Raw genomic sequence first — 25,357 nt, 5'->3', positions numbered from 1 at the left:
CTGCCCCCAACCCCACTGAAAACCCCAAGTCTCTTTTCTATGTCTGGGAGTCTGTTTCTGTTTCGCAGATATGTTCATTGGCATCGTACTGTAGAGTCCATGTATAAGGGATATCGTATGGTGAGAAATGTTATTTTTTAAATAGGCTTCCCAGGTGATCCTTATGCATGTGAATGTTGGAGAACTACTGTCTTCCACTGTAAAGTTATGGCATACTGGGGCGGAAAGAGGCCCCCACCCCAGACCTCCTAGCCCAGTGGTTTTCCAACTTGGCTGCTGCACAGTAGAATTATTGGGTGAGATTTTTAAAACTCCCAGTGCTGGAGGGCTTACCCCACCTAAATGTCATCAGAATCTCTGGGATTGGGGTCAGGCTATCAATGTTTTTTTTGTTTGTTTTTAAGCTCCCCAGGGAACTCGCAACATACAAACAAGGGTAAGAATCACTGCAGCGGTCCAATCCATTGGTTTTACAGTTGGGGACCCCGTGGCTGCCCACAGAGGTACCATTACAGAGAGGCAGAGTGACCCAGGAGAGTCAGTGGCCCAGACAGGATAGGAACTCAGATTTCCGGACTCGTCGTTGGTGCTGCTTCTACCATAAAGATTGTGTCCCTTTGTTGAGCCAATGACAACCCTGATCCCCCCGTGTTCTGTTTTATCCTACACAAAGTAAAATAACTCCCAATGGTTTGATTTCCTTACAAGCCAGAGAGAGTTTCTGTTTTCCTAAGGTGAACCTCTGACCCCAGCTATGGCCTGAAGCTCAGCCCCGGCTGCAGACTTGTCCTCCCTCCACCCTACGTGCCCTGGAGAAGCCTTGCGGGGAAAACAGGCTTCTCTTTCTGGCAGTGGCTATGCACGTGTGACCTTCGAGCAAGCGACGAAAACCTTTTTCTGTGCTTATTTCCTTGCCTTCTGCAGAGTGCCCATAACCAAACCAGAGTGCTTTGCTGAGAAAAGGGTCGTTTTTCAATAACATAGCCTCGTGCTAGGCACAGCACAGACACCCAATAAATACCTGATGAGTTAAGTAATTAATTCAGCAACGCAAGTATACACATCACACAGTCACTTCCCCCAGCTTATCTTCTCCCCAAACTATTTACATATTAAATCTTATTTCAAAAGATTCGCAACCTCGCAGCGAAAATTTCTGTATAGTGCATCTATTTCCAGCCCTAGTGAATGGCTTAATGATACTTACTACATATCTTCTACAACAAAATTTTGATTCTGGGGTCTCAGGCCAAAGCACAATTCGCATCACAGAAGTCACTGTCAAGTCACTACCAGGCGAGGGGACATAGAAAACACAAGATAGCATTTCTTTTGGAGTTGTATGGTTTCCTTTATTAGAGAAAGTAGGAATTGCCTCTCTAGGGAAGGATGCAAGCCAACCGGGGCTTTGTCTACCTCCCAGTGGCCATGTGTGAGCCTTGGTGCTGAATCAGGAATGACTGAAGCGCCTAAAGAAGGAGAGGATCTCACTGGATGTCTTACTTCGAGTCCCCAAACTGGTGGCGGGCTGGCTCTTCCTCCGTCTGCGAGCTGTCCTCCCCTCCTTTGTCACCTTTGGAGTTTTCATGGCCGCATGAGGACCAGTGGGAGGATGCTTTCTGGGTCTTGTCCCCTCCTGTCCTGTGGTGACCTTCACCTGTCCTGCGGTGATGGGAACGTTTCCTCGCTGAAGACGTGTCCTCCTTTCCTTTTTTTCCTTCCAGGCTTCATCCCTGGGGTGGGAGACCTTCTGGCTTCCATCCCGTTCAGACGTGTAGCCTTCACTCTGCAAGGTGGAGACCACGGGGGCTGCGACCTTCCCTTCAGCTCTTCCAGCAGCAGGCTTGCTGGTTGTGACTGCACCTGGCAACACCACGCTCGTGCTGCTCTCTGGACCATCTGCCCCCGTCGAGGATGTGCTGGCAACATCCGCCGACACCAGGTTCGTGTCCTGCGGGGATAGGCGGGCAGCACCTGCGGTGGCCTGGCCGGATCCGCTTTCTCCTGGATCCTCGATGGTGGCTCCCGCCAGGCCCACGGTCATCCCTGCCGCCGATCCTTCGGCGCCTTTCAGGGCTGCAGTTGATCCATGGGGGGCATGATGGATTCCCTCTCCCCCCACATAAGCCCAAGACGTGGCTCCAGTCACGTCACGAAGCTTGTGAAGCCCAACCTCATCCTGATCCCTTTCTCTGTGGAGCTCTGTGGTCTGAGCCAAGGGGAGGAGAGACAGGTAAGAGAGAGATGACAGAAAGTGAGCTCAGAACTGTCCGCTCCTCTCTCATCCTGGAGCTGAGCAACTCAAGGCCTTATACTTAGAATAACCTTTGACATCACCCAGTCTAAGCTCCCATTGGATGCAAGACCCCATCTACTGCACCCCTGTCCAACGGCCACTCCACTTTACTTGAACAGTCCCAGGGTCAGGGAGAGCACTGATACAATTCTCCATGATGCTCTACACTTTAACTTTATACCCTTGTGCTTCTCTCCCTGCAGGGCAGATTCCTAGAAGTGGGGTTCCTGGGTCAAGGGATGCACACCTTGTACGTTTTGGTGACTCCACGGGTTGGGCTGATTTGAGTCAGCATGTCGGAGTCCCGGGGAGACACAATGAAGGAAGGACTTCCTAACTGTGAATGATGTTCCCCAACTCCTGAGACTACATGGGCTGGGGTAAGTGTTCAAGCAGAGACCAGAGAGTCAGGATGCTGTAGGAGGGATTACAGCCCTAGTGATGAGACCAGTGCAGCCGAGGTGATACCTAAGGTGTCTCTGAAATTCGGCCTCGTGGGACAAGGTGGTGCAGCACTCGGAACCTCTCCAGTGTGGTGACTCCTGTAGTGATAGCTCGTGTGTCCCTGACCCTTTTCAACAGTAGAAGGTATTTCCCAGGCGAGTCTCAGAGAGCACCAAAGGCTATGAAGGACCAGCTTTGCCTTGCTCTCCCAAAGCACCCTGCCCCGTGTTCTTGAGTCCCTGTAGGTGCTTACCACTAGGATGTCGGCATCCTCTGTAGTCGCTGCATCTCCAGTTTGGAGCATCGGGGTACTGCTGTAACTGTCTACCGGTGGTCTCAGGATATAGACAAGCTTTTCCCAATAGGAAAAGAGGTCTTCTTGTGCGTCGGAAGAGGGGCACAGCTGCAGGTAGAAAGTCCGGCCGGTAGCAAGACTCAGGCACAGCTGCTGTTTCTCCCGGTTGTGGATGGAGATCTTGACAAACTTCAAGGGGAGCAGCCTGGTGAGCTCTAGGGTCTTCACGGGCTTGCAACCTCTCCCCTTGGTGATCCCGGCACAGACTTTCCTTGGTCGGGCCAGCAGCATGACGTCAGGTAGTGGGAAGAGGGGGCTGGTGGATGCGACGCCCACAGTCACCGTTTGGACGCGGTTGTCTAGGTCGATCAGTTCTCCTTCCTTGCTGACCTGGATAAAGTCGCTCTCAAACATGGGAGCGTACTTGAAAATGTCATACTCTCCTCCCTCGTACAGTTGTCGTTGCAGGACCCCCATGGAGGTCCTCGACACCCCCACTGAACAGTAGCTATTGGCCGTGTAATGAGGTAAACTCTCACTGCTCATGGCTCTCTTCGTTCAAGACAGAGCCACCAGCCACAAGTTGAGCCTCGGAGAGAGAGAGAGAGGGAACGAAAGCACCTCGTCACCTCCCTGCAGGACTCTGCCAGAGTCTCTTGACCCGACCCTATTTATACCGCAAGCCCTTTGTGACCCGTCACCATCGCATCACACACCCCTTTGTTGAGCCTCCAAGCCCCCACCCCCTTGGGGCAGGCTCACCAGCCTCCCCCTAAACCAACCACCACGTCCATAGGGAACAGGCTGACCCTGCCAGGGTATAGGTGTGGGTAGGCCGGATAGTCTTTCTACTCAAACGGTTGAGAAAACCCTCCTGCTCTTGTAAATATCTGGGTGGTTTCCAGTCTTGTTGTTGTTACAAATCTCCATCATCTTGGCGCTTCTGCTGAACGATGTCCTGGGGATAAAATCCTGGAAGTGGACCGTGTACTTGCTGAGGGCAGGCATCCTATGGGGATTGCTGTTCTCTGTGCCCCCAGCGTATATAGCACAGTGCTGGCAGGAGCTTAGAAAGAGTGCTACCTGTCAGAGTCCCATTGGTACTGTCATTTCCAGGATATGGAGAATTTTCTCACCCATTTTCTCTTTTCAGGGAGGCTAACTTTTTATATTTATATATATTTTTTACAGTTTTAGAAACTGTTTTTATTGTGAAATATAACACACATTCATGAAAGTGCACAAACCGTAAATATATAGCTTAATGAGTAACAAGAAAGTGAGCACCCTTGTAGCTGCCACCCAGAGCAAGAAATAGAAGCCTGCCAGCCCCTCTTCTGCATGCTCCCTCCCCACAAAGGGAACCCAACCTTGGCTTCTATTTTTTTTCTTTTCCCCCTTCTTTTTTATTGACGTCTAGTCGATTTACAAGGTTGTATTAATTTCTGTTGTGTTAATTTCTTCCGTTAATTTCTGATTCAGTTTCATGTGTGTTCTTTGTGTATTTCATGTATAGTCTTTTTCCTATTCTTTTCCATTATGGTTTATCACAGGATACTGACTATAGTTCTCTGTGCTCTACAGTAGGACCCTGCTGTTTATCCACCCTGTAGTTTGCATCTGCTAATCCCAAACTCCCAATCCTTCCCTGCCCGCAACCCCACTGAAAACCCCAAGTCTCTTTTCTATGTCTGGGAGTCTGTTTCTGTTTCGCAGATATGTCCATTGGCATCGTACTGTAGAGTCCATATATAAGGGATATCGTATGGTGAGAAATGTTATTTTTTAAATAGGCTTCCCAGGTGATCCTTATGCATGTGAATGTTGGAGAACTACTGTCTTCCACTGTAAAGTTATGGCATACTGGGGCGGAAAGTGGCCCCCCCCGGACCTCCTAGCCCAGTGGTTTTCCAACTTGGCTGCTGCACAGTAGAATTATTGGGTGAGATTTTTAAAACTCCCAGTGCTGGAGGGCTTACCCCACCTAAATGTCATCAGAATCTCTGGGATTGGGGTCAGGCTATCAATGTTTTTTTTTCTTTGTTTTTAAGCTCCCCAGGGAACTCGCAACATACAACCAAGGGTAAGAATCACTGCAGCGGTCCAATCCATTGGTTTTACAGTTGGGGACCCCGTGGCTGCCCACAGAGGTACCATTACAGAGAGGCAGAGTGACCCAGGAGAGTCAGTGGCCCAGACAGGATAGGAACTCAGATTTCCGGACTCCTCGTTGGTGCTGCTTCTACCATAAAGATTGTGTCCCTTTGTTGAGCCAATGACAACCCTGATCCCCCCGTGTTCTGTTTTATCCTACACAAAGTAAAATAACTCCCAATGGTTTGATTTCCTTACAAGCCAGAGAGTGTTTCTGTTTTCATAAGGTGAACCTCTGACCCCAGCTATGGCCTGAAGCTCAGCCCCGGCTGCAGACTTGTCCTCCCTCCACCCTACGTGCCCTGGAGAAGCCTTGCGGGGAAAACAGGCTTCTCTTTCTGGCAGTGGCTATGCACGTGTGACCTTCGAGCAACCGATGAAAACCTTTTTCTGTGCTTATTTCCTTGCCATCTGCAGAGTGCCCATAACCAAACCAGAGTGCTTTGCTGAGAAAAGGGTCGTTTTTCAATAATATAGCCTCGTGCTAGGCACAGCACAGACACCCAATAAATACCTGATGAGTTAAGTAATTAATTCAGCAACGCAAGTATACACATCACACAGTCACTTCCCCCAGCTTATCTTCTCCCCAAACTATTTACATATTAAATCTTATTTCAAAAGATTCGCAACCTCGCAGCGAAAATTTCTGTATAGTGCATCTATTTCCAGCCCTAGTGAATGGCTTAATGATACTTACTACATATCTTCTACAACAAAATTTTGATTCTGGGGTCTCAGGCCAAAGCACAATTCGCATCACAGAAGTCACTGTCAAGTCACTACCAGGCGAGGGGACATAGAAAACACAAGATAGCATTTCTTTTGGAGTTGTATGGTTTCCTTTATTAGAGAAAGTAGGAATTGCCTCTCTAGGGAAGGATGCAAGCCAACCGGGGCTTTGTCTACCTCCCAGTGGCCATGTGTGAGCCTTGGTGCTGAATCAGGAATGACTGAAGCGCCTAAAGAAGGAGAGGATCTCACTGGATGTCTTACTTTGAGTCCCCGAACTGGTGGCGGGCTGGCTCTTCCTCCGTCTGCGAGCTGTCCTCCCCTCCTTTGTCACCTTTGGAGTTTTCATGGCCGCATGAGGACCAGTGGGAGGATGCTTTCTGGGTCTTGTCCCCTCCTGTCCTGTGGTGACCTTCACCTGTCCTGCGGTGATGGGAACGTTTCCTCGCTGAAGACGTGTCCTCCTTTCCTTTTTTTCCTTCCAGGCTTCATCCCTGGGGTGGGAGACCTTCTGGCTTCCATCCCGTTCAGACGTGTAGCCTTCACTCTGCAAGGTGGAGACCACGGGGGCTGCGACCTTCCCTTCAGCTCTTCCAGCAGCAGGCTCGCTGGTTGTGACTGCACCTGGCAACACCACGCTCGTGCTGCTCTCTGGACCATCTGCCCCCGTCGAGGATGTGCTGGCAACATCCGCCGACACCAGGTTCGTGTCCTGCGGGGATAGGCGGGCAGCACCTGCGGTGGCCTGGCCGGATCCGCTTTCTCCTGGATCCTCGATGGTGGCTCCCGCCAGGCCCACGGTCATCCCTGCCGCCGATCCTTCGGCCCCTTTCAGGGCTGCAGTTGATCCATGGGGGGCATGATGGATTCCCTCTCCCCCCACATAAGCACAAGACGTGGCTCCAGTCACGTCACGAAGCTTGTGAAGCCCAACCTCATCCTGATCCCTTTCTCTGTGGAGCTCTGTGGTCTGAGCCAAGGGGAGGAGAGACAGGTAAGAGAGAGATGACAGAAAGTGAGCTCAGAACTGTCCGCTCCTCTCTCATCCTGGAGCTGAGCAACTCAAGGCCTTATACTTAGAATAACCTTTGACATCACCCAGTCTAAGCTCCCATTGGATGCAAGACCCCATCTACTGCACCCCTGTCCAACGGCCACTCCACTTTACTTGAACAGTCCCAGGGTCAGGGAGAGCACTGATACAATTCTCCATGATGCTCTACACTTTAACTTTATACCCTTGTGCTTCTCTCCGTGCAGGGCAGATTCCTAGAAGTGGGGTTCCTGGGTCAAGGGATGCACACCTTGTTCGTTTTGGTGACTCCACGGGTTGGGCTGATTTGAGTCAGCATGTCGGAGTCCCGGGGAGACACAATGAAGGAAGGACTTCCTAACTGTGAATGATGTTCCCCAACTCCTGAGACTACATGGGCTGGGGTAAGTGTTCAAGCAGAGACCAGAGAGTCAGGATGCTGTAGGAGGGATTACAGCCCTAGTGATGAGACCAGTGCAGCCGAGGTGATACCTAAGGTGTCTCTGAAATTCGGCCTCGTGGGACAAGGTGGTGCAGCACTCGGAACCTCTCCAGTGTGGTGACTCCTGTAGTGATAGCTCGTGTGTCCCTGACCCTTTTCAACAGTAGAAGGTATTTCCCAGGCGAGTCTCAGAGAGCACCAAAGGCTATGAAGGACCAGCTTTGCCTTGCTCTCCCAAAGCACCCTGCCCCGTGTTCTTGAGTCCCTGTAGGTGCTTACCACTAGGATGTCGGCATCCTCTGTAGTCGCTGCATCTCCAGTTTGGAGCATCGGGGTACTGCTGTAACTGTCTACCGGTGGTCTCAGGATATAGACAAGCTTTTCCCAATAGGAAAAGAGGTCTTCTTGTGCGTCGGAAGAGGGGCACAGCTGCAGGTAGAAAGTCCGGCCGGTAGCAAGACTCAGGCACAGCTGCTGTTTCTCCCGGTTGTGGATGGAGATCTTGACAAACTTCAAGGGGAGCAGCCTGGTGAGCTCTAGGGTCTTCACGGGCTTGCAACCTCTCCCCTTGGTGATCCCGGCACAGACTTTCCTTGGTCGGGCCAGCAGCATGACGTCAGGTAGTGGGAAGAGGGGGCTGGTGGATGCGACGCCCACAGTCACCGTTTGGACGCGGTTGTCTAGGTCGATCAGTTCTCCTTCCTTGCTGACCTGAATAAAGTCGCTCTCAAACATGGGAGCGTACTTGAAAATGTCATACTCTCCTCCCTCGTACAGTTGTCGTTGCAGGACCCCCATGGAGGTCCTCGACACCCCCACTGAACAGTAGCTATTGGCCGTGTAATGAGGTAAACTCTCACTGCTCATGGCTCTCTTCGTTCAAGACAGAGCCACCAGCCACAAGTTGAGCCTCGGAGAGAGAGAGAGAGGGAACGAAAGCACCTCGTCACCTCCCTGCAGGACTCTGCCAGAGTCTCTTGACCCGACCCTATTTATACCGCAAGCCCTTTGTGACCCGTCACCATCGCATCACACACCCCTTTGTTGAGCCTCCAAGCCCCCACCCCCTTGGGGCAGGCTCACCAGCCTCCCCCTAAACCAACCACCACGTCCATAGGGAACAGGCTGACCCTGCCAGGGTATAGGTGTGGGTAGGCCGGATAGTCTTTCTACTCAAACGGTTGAGAAAACCCTCCTGCTCTTGTAAATATCTGGGTGGTTTCCAGTCTTGTTGTTGTTACAAATCTCCGTCATCTTGGCGCTTCTGCGGAACGATGTCCTGGGGATAAAATCCTGGAAGTGGACCGTGTACTTGCTGAGGGCAGGCATCCTATGGGGATTGCTGTTCTCTGTGCCCCCAGCGTATATAGCACAGTGCTGGCAGGAGCTTAGAAAGAGTGCTACCTGTCAGAGTCCCATTGGTACTGTCATTTCCAGGATATGGAGAATTTTCTCACCCATTTTCTCTTTTCAGGGAGGCTAACTTTTTATATTTATATATATTTTTTACAGTTTTAGAAACTGTTTTTATTGTGAAATATAACACACATTCATGAAAGTGCACAAACCGTAAATATATAGCTTAATGAGTAACAAGAAAGTGAGCACCCTTGTAGCTGCCACCCAGAGCAAGAAATAGAAGCCTGCCAGCCCCTCTTCTGCATGCTCCCTCCCCGCAAACGGAACCCAACCTTGGCTTCTATTTTTTTTCTTTTCCCCCTTCTTTTTTATTGACGTCTAGTCGATTTACAAGGTTGTGTTAATTTCTGTTGTGTTAATTTCTTCCGTTAATTTCTGATTCAGTTTCATGTGCGTTCTTTGTGTATTTCATGTATAGTCTTTTTCCTATTCTTTTCCATTATGGTTTATCACAGGATACTGACTACAGTTCTCTGTGCTCTACAGTAGGACCCTGCTGTTTATCCACCCTGTAGTTTGCATCTGCTAATCCCAAACTCCCAATCCTTCCCTGCCCCCAACCCCACTGAAAACCCCAAGTCTCTTTTCTATGTCTGGGAGTCTGTTTCTCTTTCGCAGATATGTTCATTGGCATCGTACTGTAGAGTCCATGTATAAGGGATATCGTATGGTGAGAAATGTTATTTTTTAAATAGGCTTCCCAGGTGATCCTTATGCATGTGAATGTTGGAGAACTACTGTCTTCCACTGTAAAGTTATGGCATACTGGGGCGGAAAGAGGCCCCCCCCCAGACCTCCTAGCCCAGTGGTTTTCCAACTTGGCTGCTGCACAGTAGAATTATTGGGTGAGATTTTTAAAACTCCCAGTGCTGGAGGGCTTACCCCACCTAAATGTCATCAGAATCTCTGGGATAGGGGTCAGGCTATCAATGTTTTTTTTGTTTGTTTTTAAGCTCCTCAGGGAACTCGCAACATACAACCAAGGGTAAGAATCACTGCAGCGGTCCAATCTATTGGTTTTACAGTTGGGGACCCCATGGCTGCCCACAGAGGTACCATTACAGAGAGGCAGAGTGACCCAGGAGAGTCAGTGGCCCAGACAGGATAGGAACTCAGATTTCCGGACTCGTCGTTGGTGCTGCTTCTACCATAAAGATTGGGTCCCTTTGTTGAGCCAATGACAACCCTGATCCCCCCGTGTTCTGTTTTATCCTACACAAAGTAAAATAACTCCCAATGGTTTGATTTCCTTACAAGCCAGAGAGAGTTTCTGTTTTCCTAAGGTGAACCTCTGACCCCAGCTATGGCCTGAAGCTCAGCCCCGGCTGCAGACTTGTCCTCCCTCCACCCTACGTGCCCTGGAGAAGCCTTGCGGGGGAAAACAGGCTTCTCTTTCTGGCAGTGGCTATGCACGTGTGACCTTCGAGCAAGCGACGAAAACCTTTTTCTGTGCTTATTTCCTTGCCTTCTGCAGAGTGCCCATAACCAAACCAGAGTGCTTTGCTGAGAAAAGGGTCGTTTTTCAATAACATAGCCTCGTGCTAGGCACAGCACAGACACCCAATAAATACCTGATGAGTTAAGTAATTAATTCAGCAACGCAAGTATACACATCACACAGTCACTTCCCCCAGCTTATCTTCTCCCCAAACTATTTACATATTAAATCTTATTTCAAAAGATTCGCAACCTCGCAGCGAAAATTTCTGTATAGTGCATCTATTTCCAGCCCTAGTGAATGGCTTAATGATACTTACTACATATCTTCTACAACAAAATTTTGATTCTGGGGTCTCAGGCCAAAGCACAATTCGCATCACAGAAGTCACTGTCAAGTCACTACCAGGCGAGGGGACATAGAAAACACAAGATAGCATTTCTTTTGGAGTTGTATGGTTTCCTTTATTAGAGAAAGTAGGAATTGCCTCTCTAGGGAAGGATGCAAGCCAACCGGGGCTTTGTCTACCTCCCAGTGGCCATGTGTGAGCCTTGGTGCTGAATCAGGAATGACTGAAGCGCCTAAAGAAGGAGAGGATCTCACTGGATGTCTTACTTCGAGTCCCCGAACTGGTGGCGGGCTGGCTCTTCCTCCGTCTGCGAGCTGTCCTCCCCTCCTTTGTCACCTTTGGAGTTTTCATGGCCGCATGAGGACCAGTGGGAGGATGCTTTCTGGGTCTTGTCCCCTCCTGTCCTGTGGTGACCTTCACCTGTCCTGCGGTGATGGGAACGTTTCCTCGCTGAAGACGTGTCCTCCTTTCCTTTTTTTCCTTCCAGGCTTCATCCCTGGGGTGGGAGACCTTCTGGCTTCCATCCCGTTCAGACGTGTAGCCTTCACTCTGCAAGGTGGAGACCACGGGGGCTGCGACCATCCCTTCAGCTCTTCCAGCAGCAGGCTTGCTGGTTGTGACTGCACCTGGCAACACCACGCTCGTGCTGCTCTCTGGACCATCTGCCCCCGTCGAGGATGTGCTGGCAACATCCGCCGACACCAGGTTCGTGTCCTGCGGGGATAGGCGGGCAGCACCTGCGGTGGCCTGGCCGGATCTGCTTTCTCCTGGATCCTCGATGGTGGCTCCCGCCAGGCCCACGGTCATCCCTGCCGCCGATCCTTCGGCGCCTTTCAGGGCTGCAGTTGATCCATGGGGGGCATGATGGATTCCCTCTCCCCCCACATAAGCCCAAGACGTGGCTCCAGTCACGTCACGAAGCTTGTGAAGCCCAACCTCATCCTGATCCCTTTCTCTGTGGAGCTCTGTGGTCTGAGCCAAGGGGAGGAGAGACAGGTAAGAGAGAGATGACAGAAAGTGAGCTCAGAACTGTCCTCTCCTCTCTCATCCTGGAGCTGAGCAACTCAAGGCCTTATACTTAGAATAACCTTTGACATCACCCAGTCTAAGCTCCCATTGGATGCAAGACCCCATCTACTGCACCCCTGTCCAACGGCCACTCCACTTTACTTGAACATTCCCAGGGTCAGGGAGAGCACTGATACAATTCTCCATGATGCTCGACACTTTAACTTTATACCCTTGTGCTTCTCTCCCTGCAGGGCAGATTCCTAGAAGTGGGGTTCCTGGGTCAAGGGATGCACACCTTGTACGTTTTGGTGACTCCACGGGTTGGGCTGATTTGAGTCAGCATGTCGGAGTCCCGGGGAGACACAATGAAGGAAGGACTTCCTAACTGTGAATGATGTTCCCCAACTCCTGAGACTACATGGGCTGGGGTAAGTGTTCAAGCAGAGACCAGAGAGTCAGGATGCTGTAGGAGGGATTACAGCCCTAGTGATGAGACCAGTGCAGCCGAGGTGATACCTAAGGTGTCTCTGAAATTCGGCCTCGTGGGACAAGGTGGTGCAGCACTCGGAACCTCTCCAGTGTGGTGACTCCTGTAGTGATAGCTCGTGTGTCCCTGACCCCTTTCAACAGTAGAAGGTATTTCCCAGGCGAGTCTCAGAGAGCACCAAAGGCTATGAAGGACCAGCTTTGCCTTGCTCTCCCAAAGCACCCTGCCCCGTGTTCTTGAGTCCCTGTAGGTGCTTACCACTAGGATGTCGGCATCCTCTGTAGTCGCTGCATCTCCAGTTTGGAGCATCGGGGTACTGCTGTAACTGTCTACCGGTGGTCTCAGGATATAGACAAGCTTTTCCCAATAGGAAAAGAGGTCTTCTTGTGCGTCGGAAGAGGGGCACAGCTGCAGGTAGAAAGTCCGGCCGGTAGCAAGACTCAGGCACAGCTGCTGTTTCTCCCGGTTGTGGATGGAGATCTTGACAAACTTCAAGGGGAGCAGCCTGGTGAGCTCTAGGGTCTTCACGGGCTTGCAACCTCTCCCCTTGGTGATCCCGGCACAGACTTTCCTTGGTCGGGCCAGCAGCATGACCTCAGGTAGTGGGAAGAGGGGGCTGGTGGATGCGACGCCCACAGTCACCGTTTGGACGCGGTTGTCTAGGTCGATCAGTTCTCCTTCCTTGCTGACCTGGATAAAGTCGCTCTCCAACATGGGAGCGTACTTGAAAATGTCATACTCTCCTCCCTCGTACAGTTGTCGTTGCAGGACCCCCATGGAGGTCCTCGACACCCCCACTGAACTGTAGCTATTGGCCGTGTAATGAGGTAAACTCTCACTGCTCATGGCTCTCTTCGTTCAAGACAGAGCCACCAGCCACAAGTTGAGCCTCGGAGAGAGAGAGAGAGGGAATGAAAGCACCTCGTCACCTCCCTGCAGGACTCTGCCAGAGTCTCTTGACCCGACCCTATTTATACCGCAAGCCCTTTGTGACCCGTCACCATCGCATCACACATCCCTTTGTTGAGCCTCCAAGCCCCCACCCCCTTGGGGCAGGCTCACCAGCCTCCCCCTAAACCAACCACCACGTCCATAGGGAACAGGCTGACCCTGCCAGGGTATAGGTGTGGGTAGGCCGGATAGTCTTTCTACTCAAACGGTTGAGAAAACCCTCCTGCTCTTGTAAATATCTCGGTGGTTTCCAGTCTTGTTGTTGTTACAAATCTCCGTCATCTTGGCGCTTCTGCTGAACGATGTCCTGGAGATAAAATCCTGGAAGTGGACCGTGTACTTGCTGAGGGCAGGCATCCTATGGGGATTGCTGTTCTCTGTGCCCCCAGCGTATATAGCACAGTGCTGGCAGGAGCTTAGAAAGAGTGCTACCTGTCAGAGTCCCATTGGTACTGTCATTTCCAGGATATGGAGAATTTTCTCACCCATTTTCTCTTTTCAGGGAGGCTAACTTTTTATATTTATATATATTTTTTACAGTTTTAGAAACTGTTTTTATTGTGAAATATAACACACATTCATGAAAGTGCACAAACCGTAAATATATAGCTTAATGAGTAACAAGAAAGTGAGCACCCTTGTAGCTGCCACCCAGAGCAAGAAATAGAAGCCTGCCAGCCCCTCTTCTGCATGCTCCCTCCCCGCAAACGGAACCCAACCTTGGCTTCTATTTTTTTTCTTTTCCCCCTTCTTTTTTATTGACGTCTAGTCGATTTACAAGGTTGTGTTAATTTCTGTTGTGTTAATTTCTTCCGTTAATTTCTGATTCAGTTTCATGTGTGTTCTTTGTGTATTTCATGTATAGTCTTTTTCCTATTCTTTTCCATTATGGTTTATCACAGGATACTGACTACAGTTCTCTGTGCTCTACAGTAGGACCCTGCTGTTTATCCACCCTGTAGTTTGCATCTGCTAATCCCAAACTCCCAATCCTTCCCTGCCCCCAACCCCACTGAAAACCCCAAGTCTCTTTTCTATGTCTGGGAGTCTGTTTCTGTTTCGCAGATATGTTCATTGGCATCGTACTGTAGAGTCCATGTATAAGGGATATCGTATGGTGAGAAATGTTATTTTTTAAATAGGCTTCCCAGGTGATCCTTATGCATGTGAATGTTGGAGAACTACTGTCTTCCACTGTAAAGTTATGGCATACTGGGGCGGAAAGGGCCCCCCCCCAGACCTCCTAGCCCAGTGGTTTTCCAACTTGGCTGCTGCACAGTAGAATTATTGGGTGAGATTTTTAAAACTCCCAGTGCTGGAGGGCTTACCCCACCTAAATGTCATCAGAATCTCTGGGATTGGGGTCAGGCTATCAATGTTTTTTTTTCTTTGATTTTAAGCTCCCCAGGGAACTCGCAACATACAACCAAGGGTAAGAATCACTGCAGCGGTCCAATCCATTGGTTTTACAGTTGGGGACCCCGTGGCTGCCCACAGAGGTACCATTACAGAGAGGCAGAGTGACCCAGGAGAGTCAGTGGCCCAGACAGGATAGGAACTCAGATTTCCGGACTCCTCGTTGGTGCTGCTTCTACCATAAAGATTGTGTCCCTTTGTTGAGCCAATGACAACCCTGATCCCCCCGTGTTCTGTTTTATCCTACACAAAGTAAAATAACTCCCAATGGTTTGATTTCCTTACAAGCCAGAGAGAGTTTCTGTTTTCATAAGGTGAACCTCTGACCCCAGCTATGGCCTGAAGCTCAGCCCCGGCTGCAGACTTGTCCTCCCTCCACCCTACGTGCCCTGGAGAAGCCTTGCGGGGAAAACAGGCTTCTCTTTCTGGCAGTGGCTATGCACGTGTGACCTTCGAGCAAGCGACGAAAACCTTTTTCTGTGCTTATTTCCTTGCCATCTGCAGAGTGCCCATAACCAAACCAGAGTGCTTTGCTGAGAAAAGGGTCGTTTTTCAATAACATAGCCTCGTGCTAGGCACAGCACAGACACCCAATAAATACCTGATGAGTTAAGTAATTAATTCAGCAACGCAAGTATACACATCACACAGTCACTTCCCCCAGCTTATCTTCTCCCCAAACTATTTACATATTAAATCTTATTTCAAAAGATTCGCAACCTCGCAGCGAAAATTTCTGTATAGTGCATCTATTTCCAGCCCTAGTGAATGGCTTAATGATACTTACTACATATCTTCTACAACAAAATTTTGATTCTGGGGTCTCAGGCCAAAGCACAATTCACATCACAGAAGTCACTGTCAAGTCACTACCAGGCGAGGGGACATAGAAAACACAAGATAGCATTTCTTTTGCAGTTGTATGGTTTCCTTTATTAGAGAAAGTAGGAATTGCCTCTCTAGGGAAGGATGCAAGCCAACCGGGGCTTTGTCTACCTCCCAGTGGCCATGTGTGAGCCTTGGTGCTGAATCAGGAATGACTGAAGCGCCTAAAGAAGGAGAGGATCTCACTGGATGTCTTACTTTGAGTCCCCGAACTGGTGGCGGGCTGGCTCTTCCTCCGTCTGCGAGCTGTCCTCCCCTCCTTTGTCACCTTTGGAGTTTTCATGGCCGCATGAGGACCAGTGGGAGGATGCTTTCTGGGTCTTGTCCCCTCCTGTCCTGTGGTGACCTTCACCTGTCCTGCGGTGATGGGAACGTTTCCTCGCTGAAGACGTGTCCTCCTTTCCTTTTTTTCCTTCCAGGCTTCATCCCTGGGGTGGGAGACCTTCTGGCTTCCATCCCGTTCAGACGTGTAGCCTTCACTCTGCAAGGTGGAGACCACGGGGGCTGCGACCTTCCCTTCAGCTCTTCCAGCAGCAGGCTTGCTGGTTGTGACTGCACCTGGCAACACCACGCTCGTGCTGCTCTCTGGACCATCTGCCCCCGTCGAGGATGTGCTGGCAACATCCGCCGAGACCAGGTTCGTGTCCTGCGGGGATAGGCGGGCAGCCCCTGTGGTGGCCTGGCCGGATCCGCTTTCTCCTGGATCCTCGATGGTGGCTCCCGCCAGGCCCACGGTCATCCATGCCGCCGATCCTTCGGCGCCTTTCAGGGCTGCAGTTGATCCATGGGGGGCATGATGGATTCCCTCTCCCCCCACATAAGCACAAGACGTGGCTCCAGTCACGTCACGACGCTTGTGAAGCCCAACCTCATCCTGATCCCTTTCTCTGTGGAGCTCTGTGGTCTGAGCCAAGGGGAGGAGAGACAGGTAAGAGAGAGATGACAGAAAGTGAGCTCAGAACTGTCCGCTCCTCTCTCATCCTGGAGCTGAGCAACTCAAGGCCTTATACTTAGAATAACCTTTGACATCACCCAGTCTAAGCTCCCATTGGATGCAAGACCCCATCTACTGCACCCCTGTCCAACGGCCACTCCACTTTACTTGAACAGTCCCAGGGTCAGGGAGAGCACTGATACAATTCTCCATGATGCTCTACACTTTAACTTTATACCCTTGTGCTTCTCTCCCTGCAGGGCAGATTCCTAGAAGTGGGGTTCCTGGGTCAAGGGATGCACACCTTGTTCGTTTTGGTGACTCCACGGGTTGGGCTGATTTGAGTCAGCATGTCGGAGTCCCGGGGAGACACAATGAAGGAAGGACTTCCTAACTGTGAATGATGTTCCCCAACTCCTGAGACTACATGGGCTGGGGTAAGTGTTCAAGCAGAGACCAGAGAGTCAGGATGCTGTAGGAGGGATTACAGCCCTAGTGATGAGACCAGTGCAGCCGAGGTGATACCTAAGGTGTCTCTGAAATTCGGCCTCGTGGGACAAGGTGGTGCAGCACTCGGAACCTCTCCAGTGTGGTGACTCCCGTAGTGATAGCTCGTGTGTCCCTGACCCTTTTCAACAGTAGAAGGTATTTCCCAGGCGAGTCTCAGAGAGCACCAAAGGCTATGAAGGACCAGCTTTGCCTTGCTCTCCCAAAGCACCCTGCCCCGTGTTCTTGAGTCCCTGTAGGTGCTTACCACTAGGATGTCGGCATCCTCTGTAGTCGCTGCATCTCCAGTTTGGAGCATCGGGGTACTGCTGTAACTGTCTACCGGTGGTCTCAGGATATAGACAAGCTTTTCCCAATAGGAAAAGAGGTCTTCTTGTGCGTCGGAAGAGGGGCACAGCTGCAGGTAGAAAGTCCGGCCGGTAGCAAGACTCAGGCACAGCTGCTGTTTCTCCCGGTTGTGGATGGAGATCTTGACAAACTTCAAGGGGAGCAGCCTGATGAGCTCTAGGGTCTTCACGGGCTTGCAACCTCTCCCCTTGGTGATCCCGGCACAGACTTTCCTTGGTCGGGCCAGCAGCATGACGTCAGGTAGTGGGAAGAGGGGGCTGGTGGATGCGACGCCCACAGTCACCGTTTGGACGCGGTTGTCTAGGTCGATCAGTTCTCCTTCCTTGCTGACCTGGATAAAGTCGCTCTCAAACATGGGAGCGTACTTGAAAATGTCATACTCTCCTCCCTCGTACAGTTGTCGTTGCAGGACCCCCATGGAGGTCCTCGACACCCCCACTGAACAGTAGCTATTGGCCGTGTAATGAGGTAAACTCTCACTGCTCATGGCTCTCTTCGTTCAAGACAGAGCCACCAGCCACAAGTTGAGCCTCGGAGAGAGAGAGAGAGGGAACGAAAGCACCTCGTCACCTCCCTGCAGGACTCTGCCAGAGTCTCTTGACCCGACCCTATTTATACCGCAAGCCCTTTGTGACCCGTCACCATCGCATCACACACCCCTTTGTTGAGCCTCCAAGCCCCCACCCCCTTGGGGCAGGCTCACCAGCCTCCCCCTAAACCAACCACCACGTCCATAGGGAACAGGCTGACCCTGCCAGGGTATAGGTGTGGGTAGGCCGGATAGTCTTTCTACTCAAACGGTTGAGAAAACCCTCCTGCTCTTGTAAATATCTGGGTGGTTTCCAGTCTTGTTGTTGTTACAAATCTCCATCATCTTGGCGCTTCTGCTGAACGATGTCCTGGGGATAAAATCCTGGAAGTGGACCGTGTACTTGCTGAGGGCAGGCATCCTATGGGGATTGCTGTTCTCTGTGCCCCCAGCGTATATAGCACAGTGCTGGCAGGAGCTTAGAAAGAGTGCTACCTGTCAGAGTCCCATTGGTACTGTCATTTCCAGGATATGGAGAATTTTCTCACCCATTTTCTCTTTTCAGGGAGGCTAACTTTTTATATTTATATATATTTTTTACAGTTTTAGAAACTGTTTTTATTGTGAAATATAACACACATTCATGAAAGTGCACAAACCGTAAATATATAGCTTAATGAGTAACAAGAAAGTGAGCACCCTTGTAGCTGCCACCCAGAGCAAGAAATAGAAGCCTGCCAGCCCCTCTTCTGCATGCTCCCTCCCCGCAAACGGAACCCAACCTTGGCTTCTATTTTTTTTCTTTTCCCCCTTCTTTTTTATTGACGTCTAGTCGATTTACAAGGTTGTGTTAATTTCTGTTGTGTTAATTTCTTCCGTTAATTTCTGATTCAGTTTCATGTGTGTTCTTTGTGTATTTCATGTATAGTCTTTTTCCTATTCTTTTCCATTATGGTTTATCACAGGATACTGACTACAGTTCTCTGTGCTCTACAGTAGGACCCTGCTGTTTATCCACCCTGTAGTTTGCATCTGCTAATCCCAAACTCCCAATCCTTCCCTGCCCCCAACCCCACTGAAAACCCCAAGTCTCTTTTCTATGTCTGGGAGTCTGTTTCTGTTTCGCAGATATGTTCATTGGCATCGTACTGTAGAGTCCATGTATAAGGGATATCGTATGGTGAGAAATGTTATTTTTTAAATAGGCTTCCCAGGTGATCCTTATGCATGTGAATGTTGGAGAACTACTGTCTTCCACTGTAAAGTTATGGCATACTGGGGCGGAAAGCGGCCCCCCCCCAGACCTCCTAGCCCAGTGGTTTTCCAACTTGGCTGCTGCACAGTAGAATTATTGGGTGAGATTTTTAAAACTCCCAGTGCTGGAGGGCTTACCCCACCTAAATGTCATCAGAATCTCTGGGATTGGGGTCAGGCTATCAATGTTTTTTTTTCTTTGTTTTTAAGCTCCCCAGGGAACTCGCAACATACAACCAAGGGTAAGAATCACTGCAGCGGTCCAATCCATTGGTTTTACAGTTGGGGACCCCGTGGCTGCCCACAGAGGTACCATTACAGAGAGGCAGAGTGACCCAGGAGAGTCAGTGGCCCAGACAGGATAGGAACTCAGATTTCCGGACTCCTCGTTGGTGCTGCTTCTACCATAAAGCTTGTGTCCCTTTGTTGAGCCAATGACAACCCTGATCCCCCCGTGTTCTGTTTTATCCTACACAAAGTAAAATAACTCCCAATGGTTTGATTTCCTTACAAGCCAGAGAGTGTTTCTGTTTTCATAAGGTGAACCTCTGACCCCAGCTATGGCCTGAAGCTCAGCCCCGGCTGCAGACTTGTCCTCCCTCCACCCTACGTGCCCTGGAGAAGCCTTGCGGGGAAAACAGGCTTCTCTTTCTGGCAGTGGCTATGCACGTGTGACCTTCGAGCAAGCGACGAAAACCTTTTTCTGTGCTTATTTCCTTGCCTTCTGCAGAGTGCCCATAACCAAACCAGAGTGCTTTGCTGAGAAAAGGGTCGTTTTTCAATAATATAGCCTCGTGCTAGGCACAGCACAGACACCCAATAAATACCTGATGAGTTAAGTAATTAATTCAGCAACGCAAGTATACACATCACACAGTCACTTCCCCCAGCTTATCTTCTCCCCAAACTATTTACATATTAAATCTTATTTCAAAAGATTCGCAACCTCGCAGCGAAAATTTCTGTATAGTGCATCTATTTCCAGCCCTAGTGAATGGCTTAATGATACTTACTACATATCTTCTACAACAAAATTTTGATTCTGGGGTCTCAGGCCAAAGCACAATTCGCATCACAGAAGTCACTGTCAAGTCACTACCAGGCGAGGGGACATAGAAAACACAAGATAGCATTTCTTTTGGAGTTGTATGGTTTCCTTTATTAGAGAAAGTAGGAATTGCCTCTCTAGGGAAGGATGCAAGCCAACCGGGGCTTTCTCTGCCTCCCAGTGGCCATGTGTGAGCCTTGGTGCTGAATCAGGAATGACTGAAGCGCCTAAAGAAGGAGAGGATCTCACTGGATGTCTTACTTCGAGTCCCCGAACTGGTGGCGGGCTGGCTCTTCCTCCGTCTGCGAGCTGTCCTCCCCTCCTTTGTCACCTTTGGAGTTTTCATGGCCGCATGAGGACCAGTGGGAGGATGCTTTCTGGGTCTTGTCCCCTCCTGTCCTGTGGTGACCTTCACCTGTCCTGCGGTGATGGGAACGTTTCCTCGCTGAAGACGTGTCCTCCTTTCCTTTTTTTCCTTCCAGGCTTCATCCCTGGGGTGGGAGACCTTCTGGCTTCCATCCCGTTCAGACGTGTAGCCTTCACTCTGCAAGGTGGAGACCACGGGGGCTGCGACCTTCCCTTCAGCTCTTCCAGCAGCAGGCTCGCTGGTTGTGACTGCACCTGGCAACACCACGCTCGTGCTGCTCTCTGGACCATCTGCCCCCGTCGAGGATGTGCTGGCAACATCCGCCGAGACCAGGTTCGTGTCCTGCGGGGATAGGCGGGCAGCACCTGCGGTGGCCTGGCCGGATCCGCTTTCTCCTGGATCCTCGATGGTGGCTCCCGCCAGGCCCACGGTCATCCCTGCCGCCGATCCTTCGGCGCCTTTCAGGGCTGCAGTTGATCCATGGGGGGCATGATGGATTCCCTCTCCCCCCACATAAGCCCAAGACGTGGCTCCAGTCACGTCACGACGCTTGTGAAGCCCAACCTCATACTGATCCCTTTCTCTGTGGAGCTCTGTGGTCTGAGCCAAGGGGAGGAGAGACAGGTAAGAGAGAGATGACAGAAAGTGAGCTCAGAACTGTCCGCTCCTCTCTCATCCTGGAGCTGAGCAACTCAAGGCCTTATACTTAGAATAACCTTTGACATCACCCAGTCTAAGCTCCCATTGGATGCAAGACCCCATCTACTGCACCCCTGTCCAACGGCCACTCCACTTTACTTGAACAGTCCCAGGGTCAGGGAGAGCACTGATACAATTCTCCATGATGCTATACACTTTAACTTTATACCCTTGTGCTTCTCTCCGTGCAGGGCAGATTCCTAGAAGTGGGGTTCCTGGGTCAAGGGATGCACACCTTGTACGTTTTGGTGACTCCACGGGTTGGGCTGATTTGAGTCAGCATGTCGGAGTCCCGGGGAGACACAATGAAGGAAGGACTTCCTAACTGTGAATGATGTTCCCCAACTCCTGAGACTACATGGGCTGGGGTAAGTGTTCAAGCAGAGACCAGACAGTCAGGATGCTGTAGGAGGGATTACAGCCCTGGTGATGAGACCAGTGCAGCCGAGGTGATACCTAAGGTGTCTCTGAAATTCGGCCTCGTGGGACAAGGTGGTGCAGCACTCGGAACCTCTCCAGTGTGGTGACTCCCGTAGTGATAGCTCGTGTGTCCATGACCCTTTTCAACAGTAGAAGGTATTTCCCAGGCGAGTCTCAGAGAGCACCAAAGGCTATGAAGGACCAGCTCTGCCCTGCTCTCCCAAAGCACCCTGCCCCGTGTTCTTGAGTCCCTGTAGGTGCTTACCACTAGGATGTCGGCATCCTCTGTAGTCACTGCATCTCCAGTTTGGAGCATCGGGGTACTGCTGTAACTGTCTACCGGTGGTCTCAGGATATAGACAAGCTTTTCCCAATAGGAAAAGAGGTCTTCTTGTGCATCGGAAGAGGGGCACAGCTGCAGGTAGAAAGTCCGGCCGGTAGCAAGACTCAGGCACAGCTGCTGTTTCTCCCGGTTGTGGATGGAGATCTTGACAAACTTCAAGGGGAGCAGCCTGGTGAGCTCTAGGGTCTTCACGGGCTTGCAACCTCTCCCCTTGGTGATCCCGGCACAGACTTTCCTTGGTCGGGCCAGCAGCATGACGTCAGGTAGTGGGAAGAGGGGGCTGGTGGATGCGACGCCCACAGTCACCGTTTGGACGCGGTTGTCTAGGTCGATCAGTTCTCCTTCCTTGCTGACCTGGATAAAGTCGCTCTCAAACATGGGAGCGTACTTGAAAATGTCATACTCTCCTCCCTCGTACAGTTGTCGTTGCAGGACCCCCATGGAGGTCCTCGACACCCCCACTGAACAGTAGCTATTGGCCGTGTAATGAGGTAAACTCTCACTGCTCATGGCTCTCTTCGTTCAAGACAGAGCCACCAGCCACAAGTTGAGCCTCGGAGAGAGAGAGAGAGGGAACGAAAGCACCTCGTCACCTCCCTGCAGGACTCTGCCAGAGTCTCTTGACCCGACCCTATTTATACCGCAAGCCCTTTGTGACCCGTCACCATCGCATCACACACCCCTTTGTTGAGCCTCCAAGCCCCCACCCCCTTGGGGCAGGCTCACCAGCCTCCCCCTAAACCAACCACCACGTCCATAGGGAACAGGCTGACCCTGCCAGGGTATAGGTGTGGGTAGGCCGGATAGTCTTTCTACTCAAACGGTTGAGAAAACCCTCCTGCTCTTGTAAATATCTGGGTGGTTTCCAGTCTTGTTGTTGTTACAAATCTCCATCATCTTGGCGCTTCTGCTGAACGATGTCCTGGGGATAAAATCCTGGAAGTGGACCGTGTACTTGCTGAGGGCAGGCATCCTATGGGGATTGCTGTTCTCTGTGCCCCCAGCGTATATAGCACAGTGCTGGCAGGAGCTTAGAAAGAGTGCTACCTGTCAGAGTCCCATTGGTACTGTCATTTCCAGGATATGGAGAATTTTCTCACCCATTTTCTCTTTTCAGGGAGGCTAACTTTTTATATTTATATATATTTTTTACAGTTTTAGAAACTGTTTTTATTGTGAAATATAACACACATTCATGAAAGTGCACAAACCGTAAATATATAGCTTAATGAGTAACAAGAAAGTGAGCACCCTTGTAGCTGCCACCCAGAGCAAGAAATAGAAGCCTGCCAGCCCCTCTTCTGCATGCTCCCTCCCCGCAAACGGAACCCAACCTTGGCTTCTATTTTTTTTCTTTTCCCCCTTCTTTTTTATTGACGTCTAGTCGATTTACAAGGTTGTGTTAATTTCTGTTGTGTTAATTTCTTCCGTTAATTTCTGATTCAGTTTCATGTGTGTTCTTTGTGTATTTCATGTATAGTCTTTTTCCTATTCTTTTCCATTATGGTTTATCACAGGATACTGACTACAGTTCTCTGTGCTCTACAGTAGGACCCTGCTGTTTATCCACCCTGTAGTTTGCATCTGCTAATCCCAAACTCCCAATCCTTCCCTGCCCCCAACCCCACTGAAAACCCCAAGTCTCTTTTCTATGTCTGGGAGTCTGTTTCTGTTTCGCAGATATGTTCATTGGCATCGTACTGTAGAGTCCATGTATAAGGGATATCGTATGGTGAGAAATGTTATTTTTTAAATAGGCTTCCCAGGTGATCCTTATGCATGTGAATGTTGGAGAACTACTGTCTTCCACTGTAAAGTTATGGCATACTGGGGCGGAAAGCGGCCCCCCCCCAGACCTCCTAGCCCAGTGGTTTTCCAACTTGGCTGCTGCACAGTAGAATTATTGGGTGAGATTTTTAAAACTCCCAGTGCTGGAGGGCTTACCCCACCTAAATGTCATCAGAATCTCTGGGATTGGGGTCAGGCTATCAATGTTTTTTTTGTTTGTTTTTAAGCTCCCCAGGGAACTCGCAACATACAACCAAGGGTAAGAATCACTGCAGCGGTCCAATCCATTGGTTTTACAGTTGGGGACCCCGTGGCTGCCCACAGAGGTACCATTACAGAGAGGCAGAGTGACCCAGGAGAGTCAGTGGCCCAGACAGGATAGGAACTCAGATTTCCGGACTCCTCGTTGGTGCTGCTTCTACCATAAAGCTTGTGTCCCTTTGTTGAGCCAATGACAACCCTGATCCCCCCGTGTTCTGTTTTATCCTACACAAAGTAAAATAACTCCCAATGGTTTGATTTCCTTACAAGCCAGAGAGTGTTTCTGTTTTCATAAGGTGAACCTCTGACCCCAGCTATGGCCTGAAGCTCAGCCCCGGCTGCAGACTTGTCCTCCCTCCACCCTACGTGCCCTGGAGAAGCCTTGCGGGGAAAACAGGCTTCTCTTTCTGGCAGTGGCTATGCACGTGTGACCTTCGAGCAAGCGACGAAAACCTTTTTCTGTGCTTATTTCCTTGCCTTCTGCAGAGTGCCCATAACCAAACCAGAGTGCTTTGCTGAGAAAAGGGTCGTTTTTCAATAATATAGCCTCGTGCTAGGCACAGCACAGACACCCAATAAATACCTGATGAGTTAAGTAATTAATTCAGCAACGCAAGTATACACATCACACAGTCACTTCCCCCAGCTTATCTTCTCCCCAAACTATTTACATATTAAATCTTATTTCAAAAGATTCGCAACCTCGCAGCGAAAATTTCTGTATAGTGCATCTATTTCCAGCCCTAGTGAATGGCTTAATGATACTTACTACATATCTTCTACAACAAAATTTTGATTCTGGGGTCTCAGGCCAAAGCACAATTCGCATCACAGAAGTCACTGTCAAGTCACTACCAGGCGAGGGGACATAGAAAACACAAGATAGCATTTCTTTTGGAGTTGTATGGTTTCCTTTATTAGAGAAAGTAGGAATTGCCTCTCTAGGGAAGGATGCAAGCCAACCGGGGCTTTCTCTGCCTCCCAGTGGCCATGTGTGAGCCTTGGTGCTGAATCAGGAATGACTGAAGCGCCTAAAGAAGGAGAGGATCTCACTGGATGTCTTACTTCGAGTCCCCGAACTGGTGGCGGGCTGGCTCTTCCTCCGTCTGCGAGCTGTCCTCCCCTCCTTTGTCACCTTTGGAGTTTTCATGGCCGCATGAGGACCAGTGGGAGGATGCTTTCTGGGTCTTGTCCCCTCCTGTCCTGTGGTGACCTTCACCTGTCCTGCGGTGATGGGAACGTTTCCTCGCTGAAGACGTGTCCTCCTTTCCTTTTTTTCCTTCCAGGCTTCATCCCTGGGGTGGGAGACCTTCTGGCTTCCATCCCGTTCAGACGTGTAGCCTTCACTCTGCAAGGTGGAGACCACGGGGGCTGCGACCTTCCCTTCAGCTCTTCCAGCAGCAGGCTCGCTGGTTGTGACTGCACCTGGCAACACCACGCTCGTGCTGCTCTCTGGACCATCTGCCCCCGTCGAGGATGTGCTGGCAACATCCGCCGAGACCAGGTT

General features: G+C 50.5%; 1 protein-coding gene across 1 annotated transcript in view; it reads right to left on the bottom strand.

Annotated features, from left to right (window-relative positions):
• Positions 1–25,357, bottom strand: part of LOC309805343 (uncharacterized protein) — a gene marked incomplete at both ends in the record, with an annotated part of 105,324 nt that overhangs the window by 54,124 nt on the left and 25,843 nt on the right. The window contains 9 exon segments of the mRNA XM_082623271.1: positions 2,039–2,209; positions 2,994–3,587; positions 6,099–6,144; positions 6,146–6,291; positions 10,976–11,058; positions 11,061–11,253; positions 11,464–11,574; positions 12,359–12,619; positions 17,350–17,634. Of these exon segments, the coding sequence (XP_082479397.1) occupies positions 2,039–2,209; positions 2,994–3,587; positions 6,099–6,144; positions 6,146–6,291; positions 10,976–11,058; positions 11,061–11,253; positions 11,464–11,574; positions 12,359–12,619; positions 17,350–17,634 (1,890 nt within the window).

This window comes from Mesoplodon mirus (assembly GCF_964341445.2).
Source record: "Mesoplodon mirus genome assembly, chromosome: 5".
Classification (NCBI taxonomy): domain Eukaryota; kingdom Metazoa; phylum Chordata; class Mammalia; order Artiodactyla; family Ziphiidae; genus Mesoplodon; species Mesoplodon mirus.
The sequence above is the reverse complement of the archived record's forward strand: the minus strand, read 5'-3'. Positions and strand labels throughout refer to the sequence as shown.